Source organism: Balaenoptera musculus, chromosome 6 (assembly GCF_009873245.2).
Source record: "Balaenoptera musculus isolate JJ_BM4_2016_0621 chromosome 6, mBalMus1.pri.v3, whole genome shotgun sequence".
In the NCBI taxonomy this organism is placed as follows: domain Eukaryota; kingdom Metazoa; phylum Chordata; class Mammalia; order Artiodactyla; family Balaenopteridae; genus Balaenoptera; species Balaenoptera musculus.
Window position 1 is genome coordinate 103,866,255 of NC_045790.1, and position 17,605 is coordinate 103,883,859.

Here is a 17,605-nt window from a genome sequence, read left to right on the forward strand (position 1 = left end):
CTGAGATCAGATACAATCATAGCTGAGTGTTAAAGAGTGAGCAGGAGTTATCTGAGCAGACAAGGGCATCCTCAGTAGAAGGATCCCGAGGCAAGAGAGAACAGGCTGTATTAGAGAAATTGGAAGTAGGTTAGTTTGGTTAAAATACAGGAGAAAGTTGAGAAGTAATAATAATAGCATTTATTGGGCACTTACATATGCCAGGACACAATTATAAGTGCTTTCCATAAACTCTTTCATTTAACCCTCATAACAACTCTGTGAGAGAAGTATGATTTTAATGCCCCATTTAGAAATCAGGAAACAGACGCCCAAAAGGTTGAAGGGACCTTCCTAAGGTCACACAGTCAGGAAGTGGCAGGGTTGGTATTTGAACCCAGGTCACTGGTTTTCAGAATCATGGACTTTTCCAGATTGAAGCCAGTGGTGTCAACAGCCTTCTATCTTGTGATGGTGAATTGAGTACTGTGCTTCAAATCAGATCTTTGGGCCATGGTATGGTACTGCATTATTCTAACAACAATTTGCTGGGACAACTCCCAGTTTGTTTAAAAAATTGACCTCCAGCCCCCGACCCTTTACTCTTTGTGTATCAGAATGAGCCATCTGTGAGTGGTTCTTAACGTGAATGGTAAGGTTTCCTTTTAGTTTTCATTTGCATAGGAAATCAGGGAGTTTGAATAACACCCCTTTTCCATCTGTAACTATATACTTGCCTTCTTGACAAGAAAATTTTGCCCAGGGTTTTCCATAATTCAGATAGAGACAAAGATCAGATCCAGGATAACAGTGAAGTGGTAATAGTTGGTGGGTTTTTTTTGTTTGTTTTATGTTTTTTGTTTGTTTTTCTTCCTAAAGGGAATCTAAGTGCCAAAATCAAGGTGGTATCAGGGAACAGTTCCAAACCTGGCTGCATGTCAGAATCATGTGGTGATCTTTAGAAAAACTACAAGCTCCCCAAAATCACAGGCTCCCAAGCCCCTGCAGAATCAGGCTCTCTGGGGGTGGGACCCAGGAATCTACGTGAAAAAGCTCCCTGGGGATTCTGATGCACAACCAAATTTGAGTTCCACTGATAAGGGAAAGAGCCTTGATTAGAATTGGAAGTAAGCACACCTGAGTTGGAGCTTGGCTCTTGCGCTTTTTCCTTTGGTTAGCTCTGTGATTTGGCCCATTTAACCTCCCCAAGTCTCTTTCTCCGGTGTCAAGTGGAGACAGTGATAGTGTTACAGACTAGTTGTGAAAACTAAAAGGCCTAATAAGTGGTAACTATTTTTATGTTTATTTTTTGGTGCCTATGGTATACTTGCTTGTTTATATTTAGTTATATTCCTCACTTTAATCCTGTAAAGTATTTTTTAATTGAATTGGAAACCGAGGTACCGAGAACATGACTAACTTGCCTGAGGTTTCATGTTAGTAAATGGCAGTGTTGCTGGAGGGGTGACCAGCTCTTTCCAGTCTCAGCTCTCAAAGTCACGTGTCACAGGAAACCGCTCAGGGCCAGGCAGACCAGGACTGTTGGCTACCCTGGTGCTGGTAAGCAGTTGCAACCTAGTTTTGTCAACATTTCAAAGCCCTTTCCATCACATGACACCACTGCTCCTGTGGAAGCCCCTTGAACCATCTTGCCACATTAGTAAGGGATCCCTAAACATTAGCCAAATCTGAATTGATAGAGACTTAGATGTGGGGCTACCGAAGTCCTTCTGAATTTGAAGACCCTTTATTTCATTTTTCTTTTAGGATCCCTTGATCATATCACTGTGGTAACTGCTGATGGGAAACTTGCTCTAAACCAGATTGGCCAGATCTCCATGAAGTCACCACAGCTGATTTTGGTGAATATGGCCAGCTTCCCAGAGGTAAGGTGGCCTTGCTAAAGGGGTCCCTCTCCATGGTCTCTTTTGGAATGCAGGAGGCTGAGTCGAGTCAGGAGAAAGTGTTCCCTCTAGTTTGGGATGAAACGAGAGAGAAGGCATAATAATGGGAACTTAAGGATAAGAAAAGCTCTCTTCCTGTTTATAAATTCCTTTTCTGTTTAACTCAAAACACTATAGAGGCCAGGCAAGTAATTTGAATACTGACACGGGCCCCATCTAAGACAAACAGTAGTGGCAGCACAGTGATGGGAAGGGCTGGGGTAAACTGTGGCTGCCGTGCCCTGTCTGAAGGGAGCAGCCTTTGCCCAGCTCCTGCTGATGCAGAAATGCAGGCCGGGGAATTAGATATTACCAGGTGTTCAGACGTTTGTTTACAGAAGAAGCCAGTGACCCAAATTTTTATGTAAGATCTTTGTTAAATGTTGATAACTAATTCCCTTTTTTGTGTGTTTTGTTTTAAGACTCTGACAAAACCTAATGGGCCACGTTTGGTCTGTGGGCCACCAGTCTGTGACTTTTGCATTAGTATTTGGAGCAAACCTTCCAGGAATTCACATTCCTTTCAAACTGGACTGACCATTGCAGAATATTGCACAGAGCACAGTGCTTCCAAGGCTGGAAGGTGGGTTGCATTAGATCATTGCAACCCAGAGGCTATGATTTTAAGTCTGGTTGAGGAAGGTAAACGGGTTTTTCCTTACTGGTCCAGTAAGAATTGACCTGGATCGGGAATCACTGAGGACCTGGAATCTGGTCCCACCTGTCTCGCCAGCTGGCTGTTTGCCCTTGTGTAGGTTGCGTCGCTCTCTGGGTCTCCATTTCCTCATCTGTTAATATGAGGTAAAGGAATCTGAAGTCTCTCCCTATTCCGATGGTCTGTTTCAGCAGTTCTAGCCCAAAGACAGAGACCAAAGTTGAAACTGCTGGATTTGACAAACTGGGTTAGAGATATGAGTAAGAGAAAGCCCTTGCTGTCAGCAGGCTGTTTCAAATAGGAGGGCTCTTGTAGCTGATGTGCTAGGTACATTTGTGAGGGGTATTACTCACTACTCCACCAATCTATTCTCTATACTGCAGCCTGAGCGAACTTGTAAAGATATCTATTGGATTATGTCATTCCCAGGCACCGAGTTTATCAGTGGCTTCACGTAATCTTTAAGTAAGAGATGACTGTGGCCTAGAAGGCTTTGCATGAAATGGCCCCTGCCTGTCTCTGCAGACTCTCCAGTCTTGTGCCACTGTCACCCTTGCACACGGCTCTAGCCACACTAGCCTTTCAACTCCTCAAACCCTTTGCATCCTCAGGGCCTTTGCGTATGCTCTTTCCTTTGCTCGGAACACTCTTGCCTGGCTAATTGCTACTCATATTTTGGATCATAGCTTACATATTACTTTCTCAGGGAAGTCTTCCCCAATCTACCCAATCTCAATTATTCCTCCACATTTACCACTTTTATACAGCACAGTTCTTTTTCTTCATTGTTCTTGTCATTATCAATAGTTATACAGTTATTTACATCTTAATTTTCCAGCTCACTTTCACTAGATTGTAAGCTTGGAATGTAGGAATCATATCTAACTTGCTCTAACTTACACCTAACACTGTGCCTGACACATGGATGCACTCAGTAAATTTTCCTCAAATGGATGAATACTTGTCTTTAGGTTGATGGAAGGGAGACACTCATTCCTGGTGTTACCGAGGAGCAGAGTAATGGACAAAAAGGGAACTGTCAGCTCTTTCCCTTTCTGGCCCCTCTGAACCACTGAGGCCTCTCTGCCTTGTTCATCTAATCCCACAGGCACTGCGGGCCAATTTAGGGAATAGCCTCCTAATTACACAGTTTGAAGACCTCATCAGGCAGATTGCTTTTCAGAGCCAGCCACTTCTGTTATTAAATAGCAAATGGCATTCACAGAAGAAGCACCTGATTGGCCACCAGAGCATCTTATGAGGCAGGAGGAGGTATTAACAGCTTAATTTTTTCTTAGGAAGTTGGAGTATATCTTCATTTTTCAAGCAAAGCATCTTTGCCATTTCTCCAAGTTGAAATTCTGTGGGTTTTGGAAAAAAAACATTTACAGTCATCTCACTAGAGAGGTTCTTTACAAGGACAGAGTGAGGAAGTGTGAGTTACATTGTCTTTTGAATTCCTTTATCTCATCTGGTGTATATATTAAACAAATAGCTCTAACTAAACATTTCCTTCCTCCAGTTTAGAAGCTGTCCATGCAGTACCCAGGTTTATAGCTTCAAAATGCTGAGCTAATCCTCACTGTGTTTATATAATTCCTTTCTGTTTCATATGCCGTTGGCTTTCTTTTCAAACCTGAGCATTTCTGTGTCATGCCGTAGAGACATGATGCAGATTTACATGCAGAATCTTTTTAGATGCATCAAGGACAGAAAACTGCGTTGCATTTGTTAAGCATGTGTCCTGCTTGATAAATGATGCAGTTGCTGCCTTCCATAAACTTGCCTGCAGCTAGAGTTAATGATTGGAAAAAAAGAAGGGAGTAAAAAAACCACAGCATGATTTGAACAAGGCAAATGAAAAAAAATTCTGCAGGCTCCATTATTGCTCTTGTGGCAGTAAGAAAGCAAATGTGCGCTGAGCGTCTATGGTGTGACCAGGCACTGCTTTCTCATGTTTTGCTTCATGTGATCAACACAGATACTCTTTATTTTTTATTATTATCTTTATCATTAAAATGTGTTTTTATTTATTTATTTTTTAACATCTTTACTGGAGTATAATTGCTTTACAATGGTGTGTTAGTTTCTGCTTTATAACAAAGTGAATCAGCTATACATATACATTTTTTTTTATTATTATTATTATCTTTATCATTAAAAAGTGTTTCTATTTTTTAACATCTTTACTGGCGTATAATTGCTTTACAATGGTGTGTTAGTTTCTGCTGTATAACAAAGTGAATCAGTTATACATATACATATATTCCCATATCTCTTCCCTCTTGTGTCTCCCTCCCTCCCACCCTCCCTATCCCACCCCTCTAGGTGGTCACCAAGCACCGAGCTGATCTCCCTGTGCTATGCAGCTGCTTCCCACTAGCTATCTATTCTACATTTGGTAGTGTATATATGTCCATGCCACTCTCTCACTTTGTCCCAGCTTCCCCTTCCCCTTCCCCATGTCCTCAGGTCCATTCTCTAGTAGGTCTGCGTCTTTATTCCTGTCCTGCCCCTAGGTTCTTCATGACCATTTTTTTTTTTTTAGATTCCATATATATATGTGTTAGCATATGGTATTTGTTTTTCTCTTTCTGACTTACTTCACTCTGTATGACAGACTCTAGGTCCATCCACCTCACTACAAATAACTCAATTTTGTTTCCTTTTATGGCTGAGTAATATTCCATTGTACATATGTGCCACATCTTCATTATCCATTCATCTGTCGATGGATACTTAGGTTGCTTCCATGTCCTGGCTGTTGTAAATAGAGCTGCAGTGAACATTGTGGTACATGACTCTTTTTGAATTATGGTTTTCTCAGGGTATATGCCCAGTAGTGGGATTGCTGGGTTGTATGGTAGTTCTATTTTTAGTTTTTTAAGGAACCTGCTTACTGTTTTCCATAGTGGCTGTATCAATTTACATTCCCACCAACAGTGCAAGAGGGTTCCCTTTTCTCCACACCCTCTCCAGCATTTATTGTTTGTAGATTTTTTGAGGATGGCCATTCTGACTGGTGTGAGGTGATATCTCACTGTAGTTTTGATTTGCATTTCTCTAATGATTAATGATGTTGAGCATTCTTTCATGTGTGTGTTGGCAATCTGTATATGTTCTTTGGAGAAATGTCAATTTAGGTCTTCGGCCCGTTTTTGGATTGGGTTGTTTGGTTTTTTGATATTGAGCTGCTTGTAAATTTTGGAGATTAATCCTTTGTCAGTTGCTTCATTTGCAAATATTTTCTCCCATTCTGAGGGTTGTCTTTCCATCTTGTTTATGGTTTCCTTTGCTGTACAAAAGCTTTTACGGATGCTCTTTAAAATTAAAGTTTATTCCATTTTATAGATGAGGAAACTGAGGCTCAGAGAAGTAGAATCTCTTCTGCAGGTTCACGCTGTTGTGTTAGAGCCAAGATTTGAGCATGGGTCTGTTGGACTCTAAAGGCTGTGCTCCTTTCACCATCCATTCGTTAATTCCACAAATATTTTTTGAGTCCCTGCAAGTCAGCTGTTGACTGGAACCCGGATTGTCAAGGATTTGTTCACCTGTCTACAAAAGTTTCATCGTCTTTTGTCCTGTAGCGTAGACATGCACATAGACGCGAATGAGTTAGATTTATTAGTTTAAGAACAGTAATAGCAGACATTGCTAATTGATCGCAGCACGCTTGCCTGCCTGACCCCAGGTGGGGTCTGTGATCTTTCTCGACCCAGTACTCCAAGCAGCTGCAACCAGTGAGTCAGTGTTATCACTGGAGAGCAGCCTCCTGGTGGGCAGCCCTTCAGCGAGGGGGTAAAAGCTAGGAGAGGGAAATGCGATAGAAGTATATGCCTTTTTGTCTGAACCACGAGTAGTTCAGAAGTCACGTTGGGAAAATGACTATAATTCCCTGAGTTTCTGTATCCTTCCATATCAAACTAAAATATACATGTTTAGAGTATTTTAGAACTACCTCTTTTAGTAGATTTCTTTGCAAATGAAACCTCTCTTGGTTCACATTTTTTCTGCATGTGAAAGGACACAGAACATGTATAAAATAGTATAAAATAAGGGTTTTTTGTGTGTGTGGGAGGGTTATAAACATGAAGTAAAAGTAAGTAGATGAGTTTTTCTAGCAGGTCTGAGTCAGTGCATTAATATACTTACTCAACCAGCTTTTACTGAGCACTTACCACACACTAGGCCCTGAGCCTGGGACTGGGAATACGTAAATACTGAGACATAGTTGCTGCCCAGCTTGGAAGCAGCAGTTGGGTACTCCCTTGCTTGCCTGGGAAGGCTGTGTGGCAACACTTGGGTCAGAGTGTGGAAGGAGGGTGGTGGTGGTGGGATGGTCCAGCTGAGTTATCAGTCAGTCAGTGAGAAGCTTCAGAAAAGGAAGGTTAGGAGACTTGAAATCAGGCCGCTCCTTCAAAGTGGTCATTCTCCTTTTATTGTTAACTTTAGAAATCTGTGTTTCATTTTATTATGGAAGATGGCAGTTTTCTTGCAGAGGAAAATTTCATTTCTTCATCCAGCTCTTTTATTTACCTTGGCCATACCCTTTATACACCAGACCTAGTTCCAAATTCTTTTTGACTATTAGAAAAAAATCAAATTCCCTGTGCCACAATTACTGAATACATTGAGCTAGGGGGTCTGGAAGGTAACAGAGACAAAGTAACGTCACTGGATGGAGACTTGAGGAGCGAAGTCTCCTCTTAACTCTGCCGGTAACCGGAAGCATGACGGGCGAGGTCTTCACTCCCTTGCTCTTGGTTTTCAGGGACTGTATCTCTGTATAAGGGATGTGACCTTTACCAGCAGGTCCCTGCATTCGTAAGGAAGGGACTGTACCTTGTTATGTCCCAGGTCCCTTCCAGCTCCAGTAGTCTATGGTCAGAGGTACATTTTAAGAATTTGCAGTTTTAAGCAGTGGACACACTGTTAAATTCTGTAGCCCGAGGGGATGGTTCGTCTGCATGTGGAATGCCGGTTTGTCTTTTTGACCTTATGATAATATGTCATGTCCCTGTAGAATTCAGGTCATTTAAAAATGAAATGGATGAGGTTTCTAGGCACTCCCTTAAAAAACAAAACAAAACCTGGAAAAGTAAAATAGGTGTGCAACAAACCCCATTTATTTAAACCAGAAAGTCTAGGGAGGAGCTCAAGGCTGGGAATTGGCTCTGTGAATCCAAGCAATGTGGATTGGCTCTGGTCAAACCTAAAATTCTTTTGAAAATGTCAGAGGCCTTGTTTTCATGAATTCCACATTGTCATGCCAGTGAAATTATCTTTCTTCCACACTGCTTTCTTTTATGCTTTAGGATTGCAAGCCAGGTGTGGTTATAATGTTGCTTGAGGTGAGATGAGGCACTTGGGGAAATCAGTGTACCAGTGTGCCACCTGGCACGTTAGAGAGCAAGGCTGTGTCAGAAGAGACCCTGGAGGATGTCAGGACAGCAATGCATCAGGGAATAATATTCAGTATTCTGAAATAAGCCATAATGGAAAAGAATATGAAAAAGAATATGTAGAACTGAATCACTTTGCTGTACAGCAGAAATTAACACAACATTGTAAAACAACTATACTTCAATAAAATAAATTAAAAAAAAAAAAAAAAAGTGGGACTTCCCCGGCAGTGCAGTGGTTAAGACTCTGCGTTTCCACTGCAGGGGGCATGGGTTCGATCCCTGTTCGGAGAACTGAGATCCTGCATCCCGCATGCCTCGTGGTGCGGTCACAAAAAAAAAAGACAGCAGTGCATCAGCTAAGTGATGATATCAGCTCGTCGTTATTTGGGGGTTTTGTGCGTTCTTCATTTATTGAATACGTTTATATAATAGCACCCCTTGCCTGGGTGTTACAGGCACCCAGGCACAGAACAAGATGCATGGCTCATGTTGCCTCATTTAATCCTCTTTGAGGTACAGTACCGCAGGGTCTCAGATTACAACATGGAGGCTCAGAGAAGTCAAGCTTGTTGCCCAGGGTCACATGGTTAGTAGAGCCGGGATTTGAGCTGAGATCTTTCACGCTACCTTTCTTGGTGCATACACCAGCAGAGATTCATTGCTCATGCCAAAACATGAGTGAGGTTGGTGTGAGCATAGATGCGAATGAGTTAAATTTATTTACTCATTTCAAATCGGCACTGGTATATTTTGAGTGTAAAATGTCAACTGGAATTTTTAATGTATAAAATCTTTCAGCTGTCTTTACACCAGTCTTTGCACAGATCAGCCCTCCTCCCTTGAGGATTTATTGTGGTTTTGATCTGTGTTGCCTCAAACCATTGAAATCTTTTCAAAGAAGCAGAGCTGTTTTCTTTTTCTTTTTTCTTTCTCTTTGCTTTTTCCCTCCCGCAGTACACTAGTACCAGGAGTGGACATAGTTTGCTATTCAGCTTGATCAAAGCACTCTACACCAATGTAACTTCCTGATCTTACTGGTAACAGAACTAAATGTTTCCATGTTCTGCCAAGATGGGTTGCCAGTTATCGATGGAGGGCTTGCATCTGGTAATAATTATTTACTAATTCTGTTTACCTTTTGATCTGGTTTTCAGTGTACAGCTGCAGCTATCAAGGCTATAAGAGAAAGTGGAATGAATCTGAACCCAGAAGTGGAAGGGACGCTAATTCGGGTACCCATTCCCAAGTACGTCTGGCTGAAATTCACATATTTTGACGTAATGGGGCAGTTGTCTTTGGAAGGAAACCAACACTCCATGATCCTGTTAGACTGATAGTGTACTTTACCTTTACGTCTCATCCTGGCAGACTCCAGCATCTTTTGAGATCCGGTTTACTTATTCAGATGCAGCAGTGAATCTGACAAAGTTCTTGTCCTCATGTATTTTACATTCTGATTGGGAAGATAGGACACATAAATAGAGAAAGTCATTCCAAATAATGAAATGCTGTGAGGAAAGAGAAGGCAGTGTGATCCAGTAGAGAGTGCCTTGATGAGAGTGATGGTGGCAGGGACAGCTTTAGCTGGGGAGGACTCTAAGGGAAGTCACATTTTGACTGACAGTTGAATGATGAGGAAGAGCCAGCCTAGGGGAAGAGCTTTCCAGGCAGAGTGAACAGATAGCCCAAAGGCCCGGAGTCCGAAAGATCTCGACACTTGTAATCTCTAACCCAAGTTCCTTGAAGAGTCATTTTCCCATTAATCCTCACTTGTTGAAGAATTTTAGGCATAAGAACAGAATATTGTTAATTACGTAAATATATAGAACTTAGAGTTTCAAATGCATAAAATGTATGTTTATTTTTAAATTAAAAAAGAAATGATAAGACCTTGGTATATTTGATGAAGAGAAAGCCATTGTGTCTGAAACTCAGTGAGGGAGGGAGAGAGTGGGGCTGGGGGTGATGGGCTGGTGAGAGGACGGTGCTCTAGGCATTACAGGCCATGGTGAGGAGTGGGGGCTGTGCCCTCATTGTAGTGGGCAGCCATTGGAAGCACTTAAGCAGAGGCGTGATATGATCTGATGTTGACTTTTCGGAGGTCTCTCTGGCTGCCAATTAACAAGTGGAATGTAGGGAGACAGGGCAGACGCAGGGAGCATAGTCAGGAGGTCACTGCAGTAGTCCAGGTGAGATATAAATCTTCTCAGATTCCACAGCAGGCAGAATCAGTTTCTCCTTCTGTAATCTCATTTCTTAGTTGTTTCTAAACCCCTCTTCCTCCACAGTGCCTCACATCTGGCAAGTCCCAAATAAGTGTTGAATTCATTCATTCAGTCACTCAACAAATATTTATTAAGCACTAACTACATGCCAGGCCCTTTCCTAGCTGTTGAGATAGGGCAGTAAACAAACAACAAGAAGTCCCCATCCTCCCAGGGCTTACTTTATTGTCGAGTAGGCACAGTAAAAAGAAAAACAAATAAATACGTAATGTAATGTCAGGTGATGATAAGAACTATGAAGAAAAATAAGCAGGCTAAGGGGATAGAGAGAGTTGGGGGTTTTATTGTAGGCAGGAAGGTTCAGGAAGGAAGTGACGTTGGAGCAGAGACCTAAGTGAAATGAATGAATGAAGCTTCCAAATAACTAGAAGAGAAGTGGAGTGTGACACTTGCTGAGTCATTGTGTGCCACTCATCGTCCTGTATTCCTTTATATAGATTGCCTCATTTGTCACGCAATCTCTGTAAAGTAGGTTTTTCCCCAGGTGTGGAAATTTAGGCTCAGAGAGGTAAAGTAATATCTCTGAGGTCACACAGCTTATGCTGAAGCTGAGACCTAAACCCAGGTTTAGTTGATTCTAACGCCTCATGATGTACCCATGCTAGCAACAAGAATTAATACCAACACTGAGAGTCCAGGAACTTTCCCACTGAACTTGTTTCTTGCTTTATGGCCAGAAAATGGCCTCCTTATTCCATTGTGTACTTGGTACTCTGTAAGTCAGAATTAACACTCTGCTTTGAAATCATGTTAATTGGGAGCAATATAACCTAGGGTTTAAGAAGCAAATAAACCTGAGTTCAAGTCCAGTACCTGTTTGCTTGGTTAGTTCATTGATTCGCTTAGCAAATTTTCTACAAATGTGTTATGTTCCAGCCTCTGTGCTGGGTGCTGGGGATGTATGTGGACCTGATGTTTGCCTTTGTGGAATTCAAGGCTGTGCCGGGCCCCTTGTTTATATTACCGGCAGCTTACTTGTGGAATTTACTCTTACCCATAGTTTATAGATGAAAAAATTGAAATTCAGAGAAATTAAGAGACTTGCTGAAGATTACATGGCCAGTTAGTAGCAGTCAGGACTTGAATCCTGAGTTTTTCTGTTACCATAGTCCGGGCTCTTTCTCCTGCACCCTCTATCTAGATGGGTAATTCTGGAAAGTGCCACGTGTACTCATGGACATCAGAAGCAAGACTTGCAGATGGAATGGATAGTAGTCAGCAGCTTTACTTTTTCGTTCTTGCTCTCCTGTCTGTGAAATCTTGGAAAAGCCACTTAACCTCCCTGAGCCTTGGGTTCCTGATGCACAGGCTGGAGGGGTTGTTCTCAGTGGTCTGCCAGGTCCCTTCTGGAGCTCCAGAGTGCTGCGATGCTGTGAATTTATGCCGCTAAATGCTCGTTGCTGACTTGGATTCTTCTTAGAGTGGCCCATTGTAGATCATATGTTTCTTTCAAAGAGCTCGTTGATATAATGTGCGCCTCTGCAGCCCCACACGAGTTAATGATTGCCCTTGTGCCTTGTATATAAGTTTGAAAGATCAGTGAGTTTAACTTGAATTTCCAAAGACACGGGGATCTGTTACATTATATTTTGCATTATTTTATGTTGGTTAATGGGTGTAATCCAAGAGAAAGTTGACGGACCAAAACCGTCTGCTCCTGCAAACCTCATTTTTTATATGCTTTCTTCCCTTTGACAAGGTGGTAAGGTCATGAGGCCCCTCACTGAATTATACGTTTGGTAGTTTTCCAGATAAAAAATGAATGATCTGTTCTTTATTATGGAGGCTGTGTCATGTGAGAGGATAAAGGCTGATTTAGATGTAAAGAGGACCAAGGTTTTTATTTGGTTTTGGCAGTGACTTCCATATGACTCTGGGCACGTCATCCTAACAGCTTGCTGCCTTCTAGCTCTGTATTTGTAAAATAAATGAAATAATACATAATGGTAGCTAGAGCTTTGGTGAGATTAGCAGAGAAAATAGATTAAGTAGCGTGATCTCCTTAGAGGAAAGAAGCTATATAAATGTAAGATACTAATACTATTTCAGTAGATGTAAATTTTTCCATATATACATAATTTTACTTTAGGAGAAAAGGAAGGAGTGAGGAAGGGGACTGATATGTTGAGTACCTACTATGTGCCAGGAACTGTTAGGTGCTTGACATATACAGGAAAAGTGGAAAAGTCTAACGGTTAAATTTGTGCCTTGGTATCACAAAAGCATGAAATTGAGTTCTGACTCTTCTGCTTTTTAGCTGTGTGACAATGGCAACTGTCTCTACCTCTCTGAATCTCAGAGAGCTCCTCTGTAAAATATTTATGGGACTGGCCTTACATAGTTATTGGGAGATTTCAGTGAGATAATGTGCACAAAGCTTTTGATGTTTAGCAGGCACCCAGTTAATGCTAGCAAATGTTCCTTCATTCCTTTTCATAAATAGATAGGCACATCCCTCCCTTCAAAGGATGGGGAAACTGAGATTCCAAGAGGTAAGGCATTGGCTCCAGGTCACACAGCTGGTAATTGGCAAAGCTGCAAGGAGGAAAATAACACACTAAAGCTTATGTTAGGAGTTTGGGAGGTGGGAGGGAATCAGAAGCATAAATTCCCATGATCAGTTTCTGATGATAAAATTTCCAAGTTTAGTTCTATAAAAATTTACCTTTCCTGGTTGATTGTGGTTCTTCCTCTGCCTAATGATAGTCTGCAAGTTTGCTTTTTTGCCTTCACTCTGGATGTTGCCCAGAGCTAAGTTTTATTTTCAGTTGCAACAGATCTCAGCTGGTACCTCACCCTCATCACACTCCTCTGATTCTTATATTCTTATTTAAATGAGTCTACTGAGTACGTGACTCTTCCTATAATCTGCCTCTGATCATTTTGGGAAGTAGGCGGAGAATAAATCCTAAAGCAATAACAGGTCAAACTTGGAGCCTGGGTGGTGCATATCACCAAGCCTTCTTTTCAAAGCGTCTGCGAATCCAGCTGTGTGTGGCTGTGTGCAAGTTTTTTCCTGGCTGTCCTCAGTAAAATGACATTGGACCTCACAGGCTCTGGGTTACATTCGTCCGCAGTGACACTGTGTATAGCTTTTGTTTTCTTCTCTGGCCAGTGTTCTTCCATTTAGAGCAGTCCGTCAACTGGACGGATTCTTTGAACATTCCTGTTAATCAAGATTCACTGAAATAGTTTCTTCTATTTTTCTTTCTTATTTATGTAATCAAGTTCTGGGTCCTATTTATAAACCACCTGCACTACAGGTGTAATGCCTGGAGGTACTGTGCTGAATGCTTGAGGGTTTCTCCCTGAATTCTCACACCACCGCCCTGAGGTTGGGAGACTGCTCTTATGCCCACTTGCCCGATGGAAGACCTGAAGCTCCCAGGAGTCAGTGCCCGCTGTCATAGGGCTACCAAGGGGCAGAAGCACGATGGAACTCAAGTCTTATTTACTGCCTTTTTCCCTGTTCTTTTCTCCGGATAGCAGCTTTTTCTGGTATATCAGTCTTCCACTTCTTAATCAGGGACCCTGAAACGTTTTGAGCAGTTTATTTTGATCAGAGGCCCCACCCCATTCACATCTTCATTATGCCCCCAAACAAACAAACAAATACTCCCTTACTTACTGTTTTACCAAATATTGATGAGAAAACCACACAAAGTAGAATGAGGGTGCTTTGGTTTGAGAGCACTGAGTTCGTGTCTGGCTTTAAAGAAAGCTGTAAGGAATCATGAATTCACCGAAGAAATCAAAGTGCTTAAGGTTGACTCATTCCCCCGCGAAGTTGCATCCTTCCTGTATTGTCCTCCTCTTTCATTATTCTTGTCAGTGTCTGCGTTGGTTTTACTTTAAGTAGGATTAAATAAAAAAGTACCGGGCTTCCCTGGTGGCGCAGTGGTTGAGAATCTGCCTGCCAATGCAGGGGACACAGGTTCAAGCCCTGGTCTGGGAGGATCCCACATGCCGCGGAGCAACTGGGCCCGTGAGCCACAACTGCTGAGCCTGCGCGTCTGGAGCCTGTGCTCCGCAACAAGAGAGGCCGCGACAGTGAGAGGCCCGCGCACCGCGATGAAGAGGGGCCCCCGCTTGCCGCAACTAGAGAAAGCCCTCGCACGGAAACGAAGACCCAACACAGCCATAAATAAATAAAAATAAATAAATTTAAGAATCCCTTCTACTTGCTCATTGAATAAAATTTAAAAAAATAAAATAAAAAAAAATAAAAAAGTACCTCCATCCTATTCTCCATAGGGCACTACTTTTAGCACGTTGATTTTCCAGATTTTTTTCTGTGCAACTTCAGACACGTGTAAATCTCCTTCTCCATCTTTCTTATAATGGTATGGGATTATGTTACACGTACTCTTACGCAGTTTCTTTTCTTTCTTTAAAAATTTATTTATTTATTTATTTTTGGCTGTGTTGGGTCTTCGTTGCTGCACGCAGGCTTTCTTCTAGTTGCAGTGAACGGGGGCTACTCTTCGTTGCGGTGCGCGGGCTTCTCATTGCAGTGGCTTCTCTTGTTGCAGAGCACAGGCTCTAAGCGCCTGGGCTTCAGTAGTTGGCGGCATGTGGGCTCAGTAGTTGTGGCTCGCGGGCTCTAGAGCACAGGCTCAGTAGTTGTGGTGCATGGGCTTAGTTGCTCCACGGCATGTGGGGTCTTCCCAGACCAGGGCTCGAACCATGTCCCCTGCATTGGCAGGCGGATTCTTAACCACTGTGCCACCAGGGAAGTCCCTGCAGTTTCTTTTTTTAACCTAACGTGGCATTGCTCTCTCTGAGGAGAGTTCTTCCTTACTCTTTTTAAGGGATACGTAGTGCTTGCATGTTACGTATAACATTAAAACGTTCTCAATTGTTGAGTATCTTGGTCATTTAAAATTTTTTCTCGTTTACTAACAGTGTCGTAATGATCTCCTAAGGATCTTCCTGTTCTTCTGCTGGGAATGGGAAGTGGTAGAGGCGGGACCGTAATTGGGAAAGAAGTGAATGGAATGTGGGGGGACTTGGTGTAGCTTTTGTTCCTTGATTGTCTCAGTGCTTGTTTGCACCAGTGTGCTGCATATTGCTGAGCTTCTTGGAGACATGGACACTTCAGGGCCAAACAACCATCTGCAACACACCCGAGTGGCCCCTCCAGTGGTCCTCAGACCCAAACCTGACGTCACTCTCTTAGGAAACCCCATGGATATTTGAAGGGCCTTCCTGGCTCACTACATGGCAATAATAATATTAAGCAAAGTGACTACTTACTGAGTGCACACTGTATTCTAGGCCTTATGCTGTATTACTTAAGTCATTCTATTATCCCCTGTTTTTTATACATGAGCTAAGTAAGCCTGAGAGATGTTAAATAACTTGTTCAAGTTCATTTAGCTAATAAGGATAGAATTGTGCAGGATTTAAATATGGGTCTGCTTGACATCAAAGTCTATTCTTAACGTCTATGGACCTCTGAGAGCACTTTTTCTTTTTGTAATAAGGGGCAGTAATTGGTATTTTAAAATTTAATTATATACCAACCCAAACCATGTGGAGCATAATTGCCAAAGCTCAAATCAGGATGCATAATCTGAAATGAATTTATGTGCCACTTTTTGGTGTGAGAAGCACTCTGGAATATAAAGTATTTGTTTTTTTGTTTTTGTTTTTGTTTTTTTAAACTTTGGGTTTATTTATTTATTTATTTATTTATGGCTGTGTTGGGTCTTCGTTTCTGTGCGAGGGCTTTCTCTAGTTGCGGCAAGTGGGGGCCACTCTTCATCGCGGTGCGCAGGCTTCTCATTATCGCGGCCTCTCTTGTTGTGGAGCACAGGCTCCAGACGCGCAGGCTCAGTAATTTGTGGCTCACGAGCCTAGTTGCTCCGCGGCATGTGGGATCTTCCCAGACCAGGGCTCGAACCCATGTCCCCTGCATTGGCAGGCAGACTCTCAACCACTGCACCACCAGGGAAGCCCCTTTTTTTTTTTTTTTTTTTAGGTAACTTTATTGAAATGTAACTTACATATAAAACATGAACCCATTTCAAGTGTACATGATGATGAATTTTGACAAATATAGGTCAAATATATATCTTGACTGTAACCACCATCTCAGTCAAGATATAGACCAGTTCGGTCATCTTGAAAGTTCCCCATGACCCTTTGCAAGTCATCTGGCCCCAGGTGACCACTTAACTGCGTTTATGAGAATATAAAGTTTTTATGCTGAAATGTGAAACTTCTAGAGTATTTGTAAATTTATTCAGCAGATATTTATTAGCACCTACTATGTGTCAGGCATAGTTCTAGACATGGAGGACACAGCAGTGAATAAGCTAGACAAAGCCTCTGCCTTTGTGGAACTTCTACTGGGGAAATGGACAGTAACACACACATGCAGTGTGTGTGTCAGCTGGCCATATTTTTCTCTCTGTGGAGAAAAAAAATAAAGGATGTCATAGATGAGGGTAGTGAGCCGGTGCAGTTTTAAGTAGTGTGTTCACGGAAGGCTTCGGGGGAAGGTGATAATTGAGCAGAGAGCTGAGGACATGAGAGAGCAGACTAGGCTTATATTCAGCACTAAGGCAGAGGAAGCAGCAAGTGTAGAAGCCCTGAGGTGAGGGTCCACCTAGGGTGTTCAGGGAATAGTGAGAGCACTCATGTGTCTGTAGCAGAGCAAGGGAGGGGAGAGAAATAGGAGATGAGGTCAGAGTGAAATGGAGAGGCCAGTATCATGTAAAGTCTTTCTATTAGTCAGTGTTCTCCAGAGAAAAAGAACCAACAGGATATATATATATCCATACACACACATGTATATACATACATATATGTAGATAGATTGATGTATGTATGTATATGTGTGTGTGTGTGTGTATAAAGAGATTTATTATAAAGAATTGGCTCATGTGAATATGGAGGCTGACAAGTCCCAAGATCTGCAGTCTTGGGAGACAAACTGGGGACCCAGGAGAGCTGATGGTGTGGGTCTGATATGAGCCTGAAGTGCCTGAGAACCAGGAGAACTGATGGTGTAGTTCCAGGCTAAAGGCCAGGAGGCTTGAGACCCAGGAAGTGCCGATGTTTCAGTTTGAGTCAAAGGCAGGAAAAAACCATTGTTCCAGCTTGAAGGCAGTCAGGCAGGAGGAATTCCTTCTTATTCAGGGGAATTCCCTATTATTTTTGTTTTAATGCAGGCCTTCAACTGATTGAATGAGGCCCACCTATATTAGGGAGGGCAGTCTGCTTTACTCAGTCTATTGATTTAAATGTTCAACTCATCCAAAAACACCCTCATAGAAACACCCAGAATAATGTTTGACCAAATATCTGGGCACACTTGTGACATATAAAATT

At 42.2% G+C, this 17,605-nt stretch overlaps 1 protein-coding gene across 3 annotated transcripts in view; it reads left to right on the plus strand.

Moving 5' to 3' along the window:
* Positions 1-17,605, plus strand: part of MRRF (mitochondrial ribosome recycling factor) — a 55,706-nt gene that overhangs the window by 14,076 nt on the left and 24,025 nt on the right. For all 3 annotated transcript variants that reach the window (XM_036855073.1, XM_036855074.1, XM_036855075.1), the window contains 2 exons: positions 1,747-1,865; positions 9,137-9,228. In XM_036855073.1, coding sequence (XP_036710968.1) covers positions 1,747-1,865; positions 9,137-9,228 — 211 coding nt within the window. The remainder of the gene's footprint in view (positions 1-1,746; positions 1,866-9,136; positions 9,229-17,605) is intronic.